The sequence below is a fragment of the Sinocyclocheilus anshuiensis genome, unplaced genomic scaffold (assembly GCF_001515605.1).
Source record: "Sinocyclocheilus anshuiensis isolate Anshui unplaced genomic scaffold, SAMN03320099.WGS_v1.1 scaffold869, whole genome shotgun sequence".
Lineage (NCBI taxonomy): Eukaryota > Metazoa > Chordata > Actinopteri > Cypriniformes > Cyprinidae > Sinocyclocheilus > Sinocyclocheilus anshuiensis.
In genome coordinates, this window is record NW_015558630.1 from 1,019,719 (window position 1) to 1,037,659 (window position 17,941).

General features: G+C 37.1%; 1 protein-coding gene across 1 annotated transcript in view; it reads right to left on the minus strand.

The window, feature by feature from the left end:
- The window catches only part of nrxn3a (neurexin 3a), a 320,711-nt gene that overhangs the window by 197,603 nt on the left and 105,167 nt on the right, over positions 1–17,941 (minus strand). The window contains exons 11-14 of the mRNA XM_016476816.1: positions 6,704–6,907; positions 4,251–4,277; positions 1,343–1,462; positions 455–836 (exon numbers count right to left, since the gene is read on the minus strand). Of these exons, the coding sequence (XP_016332302.1) occupies positions 455–836; positions 1,343–1,462; positions 4,251–4,277; positions 6,704–6,907 (733 nt within the window). The remainder of the gene's footprint in view (positions 1–454; positions 837–1,342; positions 1,463–4,250; positions 4,278–6,703; positions 6,908–17,941) is intronic.

Here is a 17,941-nt window from a genome sequence, read left to right on the forward strand (position 1 = left end):
AGGGGGGCGTGGCAGAGTCTTAACTTTGATAAAGAATATCTCTTTGGTTTTGAGACTTTAGTCTTTGCAACTTCAGAGATCTTATCTATGCACAATCTGCTTGTAACACTCCAAAGAGAAAGGAAAACTTGAAATCGCATCATATGACTCCTTTAAACCACTTATCAGTCTATGTCTAGACGCCACAAAAAAAAAGGAAATTACCTGAAATTTTCTTTCCTTACAATCTTTCTTACAAAACAAGGCAGAATATATGGTCTTGCTTATAGACTTCTAGTTTACTTGCCTCAATGACTGTATGCTGAAAAGGTTTAGTTTCTAAAATGCCAGACGACACTTTTTTTAATCTAGTTCTTCCTAATAAGTGTTAATTGAAGCAGTTTGTTACCTTGTAAACACTTTTACTGGCAAGGTAAAAAACTAAATAAAGTGGCCATTTCTTCAAGAGGCTTACCCTTTCACCAGCTCTACAGCGATGAAATCGCTTCCATCCCCACTGTTGAAGAGGATGAATCCATCTGGAGAGGTTGTCTTGAACTGGAAGAAAAGGTGCATGGATGTGTAAGCCTGCAAGGTCGCTAGACTCAGGTAACTGCTCTTTGACTTGAATGTCACGGGGTCTGCGATGATGGAGCGCATGCCAAAGCGAGCGTTGAGCTCACAGTAGTCGATATCGCCGTTCTTGCACAGGTCGATGTAGAGCATGCCATTGAACTTGAGGCTCTGCAGGTGACCGATGAAACTGGAGGGGATCATGGAGACGAAACGGCGCTCGGTCATCACGCCCGTCTCGATGTTGTGAAACTCTAACCGGGTGTGATCGCCCACCATCTGACCTACAAACCACAGCAGGTTGGAAAGGAAAACAAGAAAAAAGATGCTGCTATACTACACCCTCAAACAATATTACACTGCTGTACAGGCATAAAAATGCTATAATACCCTAAAACCCTGAGTCACACTCTCCAACTACTTGCTACACCGAGCGAGTTCTACAGTATGTCAGCGTAGCAATGAACCTGAACCAAAAATATGTATTTTATTGCTGTGAAACACTAAAGTAGTGTTGGAATGAGAACAACTGAAGAAATGTTATTCAAGACTATGACGCAGTTTGCCTACAAACTGGAAACTACTGTTTCCCACAATTTATCAAAATCCCTCAATCTGTATCTAAAGAATAGCTAGAACTAGTAACTCTCAAAACCTTTCACATATTTATTTCTGCAGTTTCTTGCAACAAAATTGCTTTATTAATACGCTTGAATCAGCTATAGCTTCTCACATAAAATAACCCATCAAGAATTGTGTTGTCTTTCATATTGAGGACCAAGGATAGTACCTTCTGCTATGTCATCGTCAACCATTAGCTTGTAGCTTTTGCCCCTCCGGATCACGCGCACAGTATGCCATTCATTATCATTGAGTTTTTGTCCAGCATACAGTGTTTCTGGTCCTTTGCCTGAGAACGACGGTCATGAAACGTTAATGGCAACCTGAATTGTCTCTGACCAAACCTTTGCTTTTAATGACAAAAAGTGAAAACTCTTTTTGTTGCTTTAAATTTGATGCTAACTATGTTATGGCAAATCAGGTTAAATTGTTTCTTTTCTAGTTGAGATGATTAACGCAAAAGAGAAAGCAGAGGTTTGGTGCAGATGTTTTTGAATATTACACAAAAACATAAGCTTTAACAAAAAACTAAAATTGTTAGCTAATTTGGTTTCCTCTGTTTTTCATAATAATCACTTTAAAACATAATCCTGAGATTATTAAATGGCTTTTACTCATAAAAGGTCTTGATACACCACTCGAGGACAAAGTTCTCACAGTTGGTTTGATAATGTTAATTATATTTGTAAATTATATATGCAAATTAACTTTGTATCCCAGTTGTGAGTATGAAAGTATAAGTTGGCAACACTGGCTTAACCAATAGCACGAGTTTGGGACAGGGCTATATGCTTGTCCAAACCAACGGCATATATGGGAAACTTGTATGAAAAAGTCGATCTTTTTGCAATTTCGTTTGGTAACACGAGTGATACAGAAATCAAATGCTTCACCTTTAAAGTCAGAATCGGAGTTAATTTACAAGCAAGCAATATATTCTTTATGATGCAATACATTTGAGGAGTTAAGTAGTCACAGAGAAGAGCAGAGAGGTGTTTTGGATTCAGCTCAGAGCGTGCTATAAAATCACACACCACATCCCTCAAAATCTCCTGGGAAATTGTGTTATGTACTTACCCAGCATGCAGTTATCGGTAGTTCCTGAGAAAGTATATTACCTTCCACCCTGACATTAATCAACACTTCAACACTGACATAAATATGTTTTTACCAACATGAAGCTCACAATCTGCCATCACTGACATTGTTCAGACAATGTATCATGCCTATTCCTACACCATGCCAAAAACAATACCTATAATGCACTGTATAATTGCTACTTGGATATGATTCTGGGAAACACTGTCCTTTTCATAATTTCAAAACATAATAACTAAGCAGAACAACTATTAAAGGCCATAGAAGCAATTATCGTATTTTGAAAGCACAAAAATGTCGGCTCGGGTTACCAGGGTTACACTAATGCACAAATCCAACAATATCAGACACTTTCTGACCAGATTCCACTGCTGTATGCAGGTAATAATCTTAGAGCTTTTAAAAATGCAGGTCTTGTAACAAGAGCTTAAGAACTAATAGGTCTGATAAGCACATCATTATAATTAGTGGCATTATATTAATCTGAGTGATGGAAAGTGTGAACTGGTGCAGGTAAAGGGATATGAGACTAATCTACTGTAGCATGATGTGAGTGTTTGCTACTTGATCAGAATGACTGATGGAGGCGTAGTTGTGAGTTACTGGTTTACTTGCAGGGCCAGGCTCTCTAGTACATCACCAAAACTCATCATTTGGCACCACAAACACTTTTTATAAAGTAACTTACTATACAGTCATTGTAAGGACAGTCACACAGAATCCAGCCTGCAACCTTTCTATTATCAGACCACTGTAAGGTTAGTATTTAAACAGTCATATTATAAACAACATACAAAACCGCTCTAGAACAATCAACTATTACATGCAGATATCAAGATCCATAAGACATGCAAGCCATTTAGACAAGCGTCATTATTCATACACATATATAGACATTCTTACCTTTCAAAGTGGGAAAATCATAGTTAGTTCATAGTTATTCAGAGTGGGTTTTATTTGTTTAAAAAAATGATATAAAATATTACTCTAACATTATATCACCTTTATAGTTTATATCAAAAAATTGTCATTGAGAGAATTCAAGACCTATTTTTGAGTAAAAGCAGTGTTTGTTTGTTTTTTTGTTTTTCCCTAAAACTGTGTTTCTTTACTAATGGTATAATAGTACAAAAAAGTTAAGTAACAACATATCATAGCTAAAATAAGTGTAGCATTAAACGAAGACATTTCTGTATTCCAAGAACTTCAGGTAACAACTGAACTGAATGTGCTTTTTTAGCATCATTTTTGTTTTAAGAGTTGTGTATTAAGCCATACATTAACAAGCTTAAATTTAATTGCAGTAGTTTGACTTAAAATACAGCCAACCCAGCAAACATATTAACCAACAAACAGAAACAACCCCATATTGCATCATATCATAAGAATATGCTAAAATTAGATGCCATAATAAAAATTTAACATTCGTGATTTTACGTTCTCTGTGTGCAAATGTATTACAATTTATTTTCAGGAAAAAAGTTGATATGTGGTGACTTTATAATGTGACTTTAAAAGCTGTACAAACTGTAGTTATTGCAACATGAAAAGATGGCAAACTTGTCTTTAAATACAATAATTAAACATATAACACGTATTTCTGCATGCACAATAATATCTCATTTTAATGCATGCACTACTTTAAACTCAAATACTGCATTCCTTACTAAAGACAGTAAAAACAAAGTAGTTTAGAAGATACCATCATCTTTTAGGTACAAATTAAGACCTTTCTATAAAAGGGTAATGGGAAATAGATTGACATGACAGCTAAATAACAGGCCATCAAAAACAAGCCATGATTATTAAGTCACCACCATTTATAATTGTGGTAATCGTGATTGGAGAGATGCATCAACTGACCCTTTCACTAGACGCAAACTCTCCTTGACTAATCGGAGGAAAAGGTACAAGACTTAAGACATTCGTTTCAACAAGAGTATCATTAGGAGCAAAATAAAACTTGAGTGTTAACTTACTGGAGTTACAGTTTATCCTGATACAGTCTAGATGGGGGAAAATAAGTGACAGATGAAATTGCATCCTTCAAGGTTACAGCTGCAGACATCCAAAAACAATAATTCCACCCTTCCGGGGACGTCCACATGCAAAGAGGCGGCCATTTTTTATTATTATTAATGAAAGAATTATAATTTAATGAAAAGACAAAATCACTGGATTAGCGGCAATTGTCAGAGATAATGTCTATGAATAAATTACTTTAATGATTATTTTGCTGCTAAATAGATTTTAAACATCAGAAAACAGATAATTGCCTTATAAGCAATGTTTATTTTGTAAAATTATAAAATGGCCACTTGGAGCTCACCAACCACAAAGACTATTCAACCCAGAGCTTTATTTTATTTTATTAAAATTATGCTTTTAATTCTCAGACCTATCTGAGGTCCTGCCCCATAGAAATTACACCAACTCATTAGCTAAATATGCTTTAATAGCTTCAATACATTTAGCAAGAAGTTGGTGTTAGGGCATTTTTCTTGAATATTGATCTGCAAAATAACGATTTCAAGCCTTCTCATTTTGATGGCATCATGCTCTGGGTTGGGCTCTGTGTGGCTGGATTTACCATGTGTCGTCAACCGCAACAGAAAAGTGGGAGCAAACAGCCTCGATCCAATAAGCACCAGCACCATGCAGTGGCCTCTGTACCTCCAGCTAGATCTTCCTGAGATCTGACCACTCAAATGAGTACTTAATATACTGCAATCTCTAACATATTAATAATTGTGGTGGTCTTGGTTGTAAAAGTATAGTTGTAGAGGTCTGCATTGTACTAAAAGTAAAATAACCTTTTATTTTGGAAGCTAGGGCAGTCCTGAGCGTAAATCTAATGATATACATATGTATTCGGTTGTGTTCCATGGCTGGCAGGCTGTCAAATCATTCCAGATGAATTCTCGGTGTATGCAGTCATAAGACATTCTTGTCTCTTTCAGTATGTTTACAGTGTGTGGGCTATGTTTGTCTCTACTATGTTTGAGCTGTCACAGATAATCAGTCCTATTGTCAAACCTAAGGCTGTTTCCTGCAGTGAGGTGTGAGTTATGTCACTTCCTTTAATGATGACCCAGTGACTTAATGACCAGTTAGGGTCTCTCATCTCACATCTAATGGTGTCGGGTTGAGGACTGAGAGGTGCTACCAGCTGCAGGTGAAGCTGAGAGCTCTGTTCTCGGGCTGTTTGCCGACCGGGCCGCAGGCTAAGGGCCTTTGAAGGGGTGAATACCATCTTTTGACAAAGCATGGAGAATGTGTGTCAGAGAACGGGAGAGGGAGGGATAGGTGATGGTGGTTAAAAGGAAGTGATGTAACAGAAAGGAAATACCAACCAAAGCACAAATGTGGTACAAATGGAACCAACTGAGACAGAACATGAGGTTTGTCAGAAAAGAGTTACTGAAGACATTGTCAAGTAGAAAAGATGGCAGGAATTAGTGTAAAGTTGACGATCAGAAAGTCACAACACTTGGAAAGGTTTTACAATCATAAAAAAGAATTACCCATCATTTCAAAAGTTGACATTAAAAAAAAAAAAATGCTATGCTGTTATGCAGTGCTGTGACTGTCTCAAAGGAGTTTTTGTCTTCATTATGACAATGATCATGGTTAATATATTACAAAAAATGCACCAAACATTGTGTCCGTTAGGTTTGGGCAGTATGGTGGTACTATTTATGCGTCAAAAAAAAATTTAATTTTGCAATAACTTTGCACCACAATAGACACATCCGCAATTAAATAAATGTTTCAAGACTGCTGTATGTTATTTACAGTTGAGAGAAATTGAGAAATTTGCAAAGCGAAAATATAGAGCAGGACGTGTCCCAAAAAATGCAAAATAACATAAAATTGTACAGATTAGTTGTTTATGGCTAAATCAATAAAGAATTCAAATGATGTGCGATTATAGTGCGACCATGACCAGGCTTATTTGATCAGAATTTAAAGTTTAAACTATATGTGATATATATATATATATATATATATATTACATGTTTTTACCTGAAATCTCATGCAGCTAATGCCGGACTCCTTTGGTTGTTATGAATAAACTTTTGATTTGCATCCATAAAGTTCAGAATAAAATTTTCCTTATATATAACTATGTTGTATATATTATATTACTTGTACAGTGATACCACCCATCCCTAACATCAATTAGTAGACAAAATTTGAATTTACTGTCAATTACTTTATTAAGAAAACAATCAATTCAAACTGAACTCAATCAAATGTCTGGTGAACCAAGCAAATAAAGAAAACCAACAAAACAACATCTTAATATATCTTATTAATGAATGTAATGATGATGGAGGCAGAGGAGGGTGGGGCTGGAATGATGGACAGATAGGAATAGAGAGAAAAAGAAGAAGCACTGCATCCTGAAGGAGGGGGTTTTATACAATACCTAAGTTGACCGTGAGTTTGACGCGACTGCCATCCAGCTCTAGCCGAAGAGTATCGGCGGAGTCACGTGAGGTGGTGGCCATGAGCAGGCCGTATGCCCGCTGAGACATGAAGCGAAGGGACACGTCCTCCGCTTCAGTGTGCATCACGGTAGGCATCACCACTTTCATATACATGCTCCCGTCATAGCTCAAGATGGATGCCTCTGTGGACAAAAGAACACAAGATCTGTTTCAGACAAGTTAGAAGTAAACAAAAACTTTGCTTCTGGGAGAAAAAAATGCTCTTAAAAATGTCCTGAAGTTTTTTTGGAGTTGACAATATATTACAATATTAAAATAATGCATGGTCAAGGTGATGGCCTCCAAATATTCAAGTCATCTTCCTGAGGAAATGCATGACTAAAACAAAGCACACTGAGTTAACACAATCTGCACAAGCCTCCTACAAGTTTCTATTAACTGACTCAACAGGTAAATGAACAGATCTCTCCTGCCATGGGAAATGTTGAAGACATCTGCACTTTTCAGCAAGCTGCCACACAGATGGCCAATCAGGCACACCGCTAGGATGGGACTGATGGATACCAGCAATGCCCTTTCTCCACATCCTCAGCCTCTGACTGTCATTCACGCTCCATATGAAAGTATTAGAAAAGCCAGCCACGCATAAAATGTCTGCTTTGACTCCACAGCATGTAGACGTCCAGGTGAAAGAAAGGCAGGAATCACAGCATGTCTGGGCCGGGATTTAATAGAAGAAATTAAAGAGGCCACATAAAATCTTACTTCAGGCCCTTCTGGATAAACATATGTGAAAAACCCTGTGCAGAACAAGATGATATTAAGCTTCAATTAAAATATTCTGAACTTAATCTGGACAAATTTAAAGGGGATTTTCTCAGTATTTAGATTTTTTTGCACCCTCTGATTCTAATAGAAAATAGTTGTATCTCGGCCAAATATTGTCCTATCCTAACAAACCATAGAACAAAAATGTATCATGTTTCCACATAAATATTAAGCAGAACATCTGCTTTCAACATTGATGATAATAAATGGTTCTTGAGCACCAAATCAGCATATTAGAGTGATTTCTGAAGGATCGTGTGACTAAAGACTGGAGAGAAAATTCAGTATGCTGAAAATTCAACTTTGCCATCACAGGAATCAATTACATTTTAAAATATATTCAAAAAGAAAACAGTTATTTCAAATTGTATACTAATATTTCATGATATAACTGTTTTTACTGTATTTTTTGATAAAGTAAATGCTTCCTTGGTGAGTATAAGAGGCAACTTTTTACAAAAACATTTTAAATGATAAATGTAAAAAATATAATGAATAATAATAAAAAATATGAAATTGCAGACATTCATATACAGACAGGACCTGAAAGGGGTCTGAATTAAAAACTCCATCCTCAACATATGCATCCGAAATATCGATGCATAGAAACAGCTGACAAACTCTACAATTACACAGCGATCAATATGTTATTATGTGCGATTAGTTGCTTTTCAATCCTCCCTGGGGCCCCCACCAATTTTAATTTTACACCCAGCATACTAAGTAGAGAGTGGAAAAGAGAAATTGAGGTCGTGCTGCCATCAGTGAAGACAGCGAGAAGAGAAACAGATAAGTGGGACTAACCTCTGACGATTAACTCGGAGTGAAAGCAAATCAAAATGATTTTGTATCAACGTTATTGAGCAGCGAGCTGATGCGCAGGTAGACAGAAACATGCCGTGGAGGATCTGATGAGAGTGACGGGGAAATGAGGCATCAGAGATCTTCACAGGGTGGCAGTGTTTCTCAATAAGGGGCCGGTGTTACACAACAGCATCCGGCAGCCATCTTGAGAGACTCACTTATGAAATTCGATACACTGCTGTTTCCTCACAAAGTATCTCATAAATCCGTCTCAGGACACGTGAGGGCACTCATTCACTGTATTTTGCCTGTAAAACGTGGCCGTCTTTCTCTCTTTTAGATTTGTAAGCTGGGGTAATTAATGCAGATCATGTGGCTGTATAAAAATGCAGTGCACATCTGACATTTCGGTATAGTAATTAAGCCCTGCTTTTGTTTTCCTATGTAAATAATGAACACAGAACTTATTCAATCACATGCCCGAATGAAACACGGTTCATGAAAGTCAAATGAGCTGCAAAAAGCATTACTCATGGGAGAGGCTAATTCAATAAATAAAGGGCTGCAACTGACATTCCATTTGACTAATTGATGACTGAATAGATGGAATGTTTAATCAGAATTGTTTTTGTTTTTTGTTATTTTCCATACTGCATCTGAACGTTTGGATATGTATTATCTTTCACAAACAGATATTTCATGCATTTATGCATTTGAGCACTCATGCACATTCAAGGGTATATGCAAGTCAGATTTCAAGCAGTGTCCTGCAGTGTGACATGCTATACTCCAGCAGAAAACATTTTTGTAATTATTTTATGTTTATTATGGATGCTGTTTTTACTTCATATTTTTTGAGAGGCAAAAATCACTTGTCACACTGCAGGACTATTTACTGTAAGTGTAACTGGAGGGGGGGGGAAATGTAAAATATACAGTTACTGATCCCAAACTTTTGAGCAGTAGTGTGTGTGTGTGTGTGTGTGTGTGTATATATATATATATATAAAATAAAAAATGTATTACACAAAAATAATTTCTAAATATACATAAACGTCTACTATAAGGACCAAAAAGACACTTGCCAAACATAATAAATTAATGAATTTATAAAAATCCAAATTTTGACATTTCTATTATTTTCTATTTCTGTCAACTCTTGAAAAATATATATTTTTTTTTACAAAAATATTTTATAGAACTGGTACATATTTTCAATAAAAATAATAGACCCTGTGTGAATGCATTTGTTTCAGTACATTTATGTATTTGTTTATTTCAAGTTACAGGCCTTGCTTGAGGCACCCATAATACATTTGTGTCATAACATTTCAATTAACCTGGATGGCTAGCACTCTGGAATACAAATGTATTGATTTAGCTTCTAATATTGAGTGAGCGCAGGCTGCTTAATTAAGGTGTATCTGTGATATGATCTATCATCATCATCTGTGCGGCACAGAGGGATCAGACTGACCTGTACTGAGCTCTGTCTCAATGACATAATGAGAGAAACATCAGGCATAAAAGGCAATCAATGTTCATTAAATTGTCAGTCTTTCTGCTGCTCATCGGCAGACAACAAACTCTAACCTGAAGATGACAAGGACATTAATGCAGGCAGCAATTCAACCTTCAGTCTCTCCTATGAGACAGACGTGCAGAGACCATTTGGTAAGCAGTGCCTCAAAACAGAGCAGCTGTTGCCATTGTCTTTAGCTGTCCGGTTAGACTCTTAACCTTTATCAGCTCCTGTGGTGCCACATGCTGGAAATTAAGATGGAAAGAGAGAGATTTTTATTACGTCTACTGTTGCAGTGAAGCGTCCAACTGCCCAGTTTAGATTTTAGATAATTCCTGATGACATTTGGAGAAATTTAGCATTACATCACTTCCTCACCAATGGATCTCTGCAATGAATGGGTGCCGTCAGAATGAGTTCAAACAGTTGATAAAATACCACAATAATCAACAAGTAATGTTTGTAAGCTACATGTTTGTAAGAAACAAATCCATCATTAAGACGCTCTTAACTTCAAACCATTGCTTTTGGCTAAAATACAAGTCCTCTATCCAAGTTGTCTCATCTGACAAGAGAAATATGCACAGATCAAGCACCGTTTACTAGCGTAAACAGTCCAACACAGTTCTAAACAAATATGTCCGTGGATTTTGATGTGAGAAGACAATGGGGAGAGACTTTTTCACTGGAGGAAGCATTATTATGAATCATATTTTTGAATCATAGACTCATATTTTAGCCAGAAGCAACAATAATTGAGTAATAATTGACAGGAGTCTTGTGGATTACTTGTGGATTATTGTGATGTTTTTATCAGCTGTTTGGACTCTCATTCTGACCGCACCCATTCACTGCAGAGGATCCATTGATTTGCAAGTGATGTGATGCTAAATTTCTCCAAATCTGTTCCGATGAAGAAACAAACTCATCTACATCTTGGATGACCTGAGGGTGAGTAAATTTTCAGCAAATTTTCATTTTGGGCAAACTATTCCTTTAATCAATGTTAACTAATATTCAGAATAATAAAGTGTTAAAACAAATCTGTTTTGGTAGTACATAAGACAAAAAAAAAAGTTTAAGAATCACTGATCAATACAGAAGCTCTATGGGAAACCATTTCTCAATATGCGTTCTTGTCTGTACTTGTGTTCTTATGGACTTGTGAAACGTTATCAGTTCCAATTCAAAGTTCACATCTAGCCAAGTACACTTCGGATGTGTCCTTGCTACGCCCCTTTTATCAAGGATGCACCAAGAGGTGACTTGTGCGAACTTGAGGAAGCCGGGTATCCCAGAATGCATTTCGCACCAACCAGCGAGCATTAATGGCGGAGAAAAAAACCCACGTAATTTTCAAAATATTATTGTTATTGTGTCATGAAATGTAGTTTTAAGAGTTTTTCAGGCGAGAATGTAGTTGTTTAAAACTTAAATGTGGTTTATTTATAAAGATAGCGCCAATTTGAAAATTTGCTTAGCTGAGTTTGGAGATGCGAGCTCCAGACAATTACCGGGTGCTCAGTGCTCATGTATCCCACCAAGAGCAGCCTTACCTCGGCTAGTCTTTCTGACACTGGCAGATGCCTCTGATGTCTCTGTAGTGGTTAAACATGAGAAATAATTATTTTGGGGTATATCTAACAGGCAATCTTTGGTCCCATTTATCTATTATTTTATTATTAATTAAATTATACATACAGTGAAGTTAATCAGAGTATATTTGCACATATTGCCTGAACCACATATTTATGTTTTATATTTTTAAAATGAAAACGAAAAGAGGGTTGTGTTTTATATTTTGTTTTATTAAGTATACATACAGAGAAGGTAATCAAAGTATGTACGCGTTGCCTGAGATATATTTTTTGTGGCTATTAATATGTTGAAATGAAAACGAAAAGAGGCAGTGGTGTATGATATCATATTTCGTTTTATTGTAAATATACATACAGTGAGGGTAACCGGAGTAGCCAAGGCGAGCTGAGTGACGTTATCAAGTGCGCTTACAATATACTCACTATAATGACTTACAGGCCATTTATTTGAAGCAGTGTTATTTTACATAAGATGATTTGCCTGAAATGTCATGTAGAGGGCTTTGGAAATATATTTTGGAGTCTGAGTAACAAAATGAATCTATTAACTCATTTAAATTGAAAAATATTGTATTAATAATACTTAACATTTAAATCTGATTCATCTTAGAAATGAAGCACATCATTATGCATAGCATCAAACAGGACAAATACCCAGAAAACGGCATCTGTCCTTAAAATGTCCTCTATCTTCCTTGGTAGACAATCAGAGACTTTAATATGTCCTTCATGTGCCACTAGATGGCAGCAGATGCCTTTTGATGACAATGCATGTAAAACAATATATCGCAGTGTTTTTTTAAAAGGTTGCCCAACACTTAATGTCAACCAACATTAAATACAGATAATTAAACGCACTAGGCCTACTGCATGGACACGGTACACAATGAAAAATTTTAAAGAACCCGTGCCGCCTGTGAATAGACAATGTGCAAGTTTCTTATGCATCCTCCAAAACCACTTAAAAGAGTTAATCAGTTCTCACGCTCTGGCCTGTTCTAAAAGATAGCTAGTGTGGGCACAGGACTGGTTTATAGTGAAACCCTGAAGGGGGTTTCTGACACCTGCGGTTGCCATAAACAGCGGATTGTAGCTATACTGCAGCAACAAATTGCATAATTTAGAGGCGCCCTTAAAAAAGAGAAGAGGAAGACCAAATACAGTAGGCACATCCTCCTCCACGTGCTGCCTCTCTGCTCCTCCCAACACCGACACAAAAGGATTTACTTTGTTCTGTTTCAGCCGCGATTGTGGAAGCAGCTTGCGGACCGCTCTCGTCTGCACTCATTTAGCTTCAGAGCTGGATTAGAAACAGTTCAATAACTCTCCTGCCACTGAAAATAAACTGTTTTCAACCGCAGAGCCGCACCGCTTACAGCAAACCCACAAGCCCTCCATGAATCCCTCTCTTCTTGGGTTTCCTATTTTATTGTAGTAGAGAATAGCAGGGAGAGGCCCAAATAAAAATCACAAATCTCTTTAATATTTATTATTTCTCCCAGATAGCAATGAAATGGAGAGCTAATGGCGCTAATGGAGAGCTAATTGTTTTCATAGGTTGTGTTTATCCTAGAATAACTTGCATGGGCATCATAGCTGTACATTATGGCCACATATGCTAACTGCTATGCTAGTTCCCATATTTCTTGTCTTTCTCATGCTGACTCTCTCTCTATGGTCCCCTACTGTGCTCTCCTTCCTTGTCCTTTCATGGCTCATTTAAATTTTTCTAAGGGAAGAAAGCAGGAATGTTAGTGACTGGCATAGATGATTACAGAAACAATGATGTAATAGCCTGGTTTCACCTGATGAAGGTCCTTGTCTCACAATAATTCATGAAGGTTTTTGAGGCTGCCAACACCTGCGATCTGAAAATTTCAGCAGGCCTGTGAGTGACTACTAAGAGCAAGTTGGATTATCGAGGGACGTCACCGCTTGCTCCTCTAACCAGCTGTGACAGAGGGGCAGACAGAGACCTCGGCTCCTGTGTGCCTCCATGCATGGAGAGGAGGGAGAGAAAAAAGCCACACTGATGTAAAATGAGATACTATGGGATGTGAATGCTCAATGATGACTCGTTTACTTGGTGTCAGCTTGGATTTGCAGTGTGATAAAACACTATTTAAATGCTCAGTACTATTCAGTGACCTGAGAGTCAGCTTATACATAATCAAAAGTCTGTATATGCGACATTATCAGCATAAAGTCTGCTCCACAATGCAGCATTTTCTGAAAAAGAACTACAAGAACAGATTTCTGACCAACATGTAACGTGACCAACCAGAGTTTGTTTCTATTAAATTTGTGAAAAAAAAATTGTGGACTTATAAGTGGAAAAAAACAACCCCCCGCGAGAAAAAAGTCAGAACTGTGACATTAAAAGCCACCTAAAAGTACCTTTTTTATTCCGTGACCGGGGAAAAAAGATCAGAATTGAGAGATGTAAACTCAGAATTCTGAGAAAAGTCAGAATTACAATATATAAACTCAGAACTGTGAGATACAAAATCAGAATTGAAAGAAAAAAAAGAATTCTGAGGATATATCTTGCAGTTCTGACCTTTTTTCTCTGACTTGTGAGGCTGTCTGAATAAACAAAAATATTACTATATATAGTATAGTACTATATATATATAGTTCAGTCATGAAACTCTAGATGGCACATTCTGACGGGGTGTTAACGTAACTGATGATATTCAGAGAGTTAAACGACTTGGCACAAACTGATTGGTTCCTGCTGCATATGCAGCCAATGAGCTTACTGCCTTGCATTTATATGGCTGGCTTGCATTCACTAGAGATTCCTGCAGCGCACTTTCAGAGTTCTCTGAAACCCTCCACCTTCCCCAGCTCCACCTGTATAGATCTGCTACGGGGTTATTTTATATGCTATTTGTGCAGCAGCAGTACGTCTTAAATACTCATGGCACTATAAAATATATATATATATATATATATATATTCTCTCTTTTGGCTCCTGTAGTAAATTAAAAATGCAGATATTCTGTTCAGTGCACAGTCTGTGCACAGTCTGCTCATTTCAATAATTATTCAAGTCTGCATGACAGACAAGTGCTCAGAGACAAACGAAAAATGAAAAAAAAAAAGACTTTGGAAAGAAACATGCTTCCATTTTCTATGAATATTGAAAGAAAGTAATGTTCATGCCACAACAAAAAAATAAGCTTTCACATTTTTCTGTGCTCATGTATTGTCCTAAATCACAGACTCAAAGAGTCAAAAACAAAAGTATTATCTTACAAAGAGCACTGCGATTAGCTCAGAGCTACAGAAATTCATGTTACTCCACCACACTAGTATTACACAAGATGGCAGACTGAGATAAAGTGAAAAAATGAATTCAATTTTGTGTTCTGAGTTTCTACTCTGATACTCTTAAAAAGTATTGATGTATTTATAAACCCATTGTCTGTTTGTAGAGCCTGTACAGTACAGGTATCTTCAGTGCTAATGCATTAGCAGACAAATGTTAATTTTCAGCCTAAAATGATAAAAGGTACAATATCTCATAGCTTAACTATCTGATGGTCTTTATTAAAGTGAAAATGGCAAGTGATGAAACTGGCCATCATGAACTCTCAGAAATGAGTTTTAATCCTGATCAGTACTAGGCTTGCCGCGATAGACAGTGCTGACGGTGATACCATTGTTAAGCCGCAACACCGGTTACGACACTTGCCCACCGCGGCACCGACCCCCACTGTCGTTTTGATTTTTTATAGTAATAAAAATAATTTAGTTCAGTAAAAGAACAGACACTACAATTAAAAACTGAACGTGGCTACTCAATGCAGAGTGCCGAACGACAGTCGCATCACAGATCAGATTTCATTTATCCAGTGAGGAGAGTGAGTCGAGCTGACTGACAAGAAGAGTGGGGTGAGACAGACAACACAATGGCGGATGATTTAGTTTCGAAACGAAATGCAAAAGCACCTGTTTGGCAGTATTTTGGATTTTGAAAAGCCTGTTGACTTTTGCAGTTTTTGGAAGTTTTTTTAAACATTCGTTTCTTATTTAATTGGTTCCACAGTGTTTGCTGATTTTTACTTTTATTTAAATTAATTTGTTTAATTTATTTATTTTATTTGACATCAAGGTGTATGCCGTGCCTCCAAGCTTTCTTATTTGTTTTTCTAATAAACGTTCTACATTTCTTATTTATTTGCTTATACTGTATATTATACATGTTTACTTATATCCAGTTTTGTATACCTATTTAAACTTTATGTAAGTTATTTGTTATTTTATATTAGGCATAGCCTGCCCTATAGCTTGGTGTATTTTTATTTGTTTTGTTAATAAAAGTTCTGTTTTATATATAGGCTAAAGTGAGTTTGATGTTGTATTTTGTTGTTGCATTCAAGCAACTGACGCCGAATTGCCGCTAATTCAAAAGTGAAAGTAAAATGCTCAAGGCGCTTTTAAGCTATTTAAAAGAGAAGGAAAGCCAGGAAAATAGGGAAAATTCAAACGAACAATTGCTTTACCCCGAATTGCCGCTATTTGAAAGTGAAAGGGGAACGCCCCTGCCCCCACGGTGATACCGGTATTATCGGTGCTGTCACAGGTCGATTAACCGGTGGGAAACTTTCCTCACCGTCACAACCCTAATCAGTACCAGAGGAGTTCATTGAAATCTACCGAATAATTCATCAAAATGCTTTTAAAACCTGAAATGGCTTCTGAAACCTTGATTTAAATCATCATATTAAATATCCAGGTCTGATTATAAAATGTTGCCCAATGCAAAAAACACTTCAGAACCTAATGAGCTTTATCACTCACTCTATGATTAAGGAGATTCATACGGCTCCATCAGTCATCTTGGGTCAGCTGTTGCAATGCATTATGGGATTGTCTTTTCTGTGAAAGATGCATGCTATGCTGCCCTAGACTAAAAAATAAGGTATCTTAGAAGAATCATAATTATGCTGCCTACCTTTTAGAACAGCCTTTCACTGACATTATAAGCAGACTTAATCAGCAACAATAAAAAGCTATGAATATGGCCCATTTATAGTATAAAACAGGAATATATTCTAACAAAGACAGAATGCAAGAACAGAGTGAGAAAGGGAATATAAAGAGTGCGAGATAATGTGGAAGCTCTCGAAATATCCAATATCCACAACTGTCAAGCAAAGCAATGCTATCTCCCATTTCCTCAGCCAGCGGCAGAGACCACCTCTTCCCTCTCGTGATGGAATGCCATGTTTTGTACACTCATGTTGAACACTTTCTATTGATGGGGTTTAATATGTCAACACACTGATGCATCTCGTAAAGGAACAAATCATTTTCACCTGGTTCTAAATAAAGAGCTACACAATGGCAGACACAAAGTTCCCTTTCACTTCCGTCTGGATGAGCTTGTGTACCATGGTCAAATGAATGCTGTTGTTAGTGCTTCACTGATTGGCTATTCAGCATGATTAGAGACTTCTCAAAGAGAGGTAAATGATAGGGAGGGAAAATCTGCTGAATATGAGCTGATTTCCTGAAGCTGTGAAATCAGGCAGATTGCTGGGGATGGAGAGGAAGGGATGAGGGAAGATAACAAGGCCTCGGGACCACGGGGGCGGCACGTTTTGATCGACTGCTGTGAAATCTTATACTGACATGTTTACCCCTAAGACCTGACTTGAGTGTTGATCCATACCCTCAATCCTTAGTCCAAGATGTCTGAACATGTGGGTATGTACGTATATGTGAGTGTGGACTAGGGCTATCGTGATAACCACAATATTGTAATACCTCGATACTGACAAGCCAACTGCAGAGTATGACAAGCAACGGCCACAACCGCAATGTTCGTGTTTTTTTCTTTCATGAGGCTATGCGTTTTACACTTAATGCATGTGTAGAGAGTGTTAAATACGTTTTTTACGCCAACTGGCTCTTTTTATTTACATTAACCCTCAGTGTACCATTGTGATTTGTACAGAGGATCCGTAGATTTGCACTGAACAGGGTACGGGAGAGAGAGAGATTAACTGAGCGTGTGCGAATACCTGCGTCTGTCCTTTTTCAGGTCAAGTCATATATTAATGAAAAAAAAATCAGTTTGCCATCAGTTGCTCAGAGCGCAGAGAGCTGATACTGGTGAAATATCAGCACTCTTAGAAAGCCTCTTGTTCAGTCAGATTCGAGAATCGGAACTAACTGTTATACATATAATAATAGCTCATTTATATTGCAAGCAAGCAAGCAATAATTAAATACATAACTAAAAAAATCTATAAATGCGATAATATCGCATACCGCACTATTGAGCCACTCAAAATCACCGCAAGGGTAATTTCTTCACCGCGACAGCCCTAGTGTGGACTCAAATCTGTGCATTAGAGACGGGCACAAGTACACTAAAATGACTGCAGTGATCAAAATATAAATAAATAAATTTGTCATTTTATATTTTTATTTTATTTATATATATATAT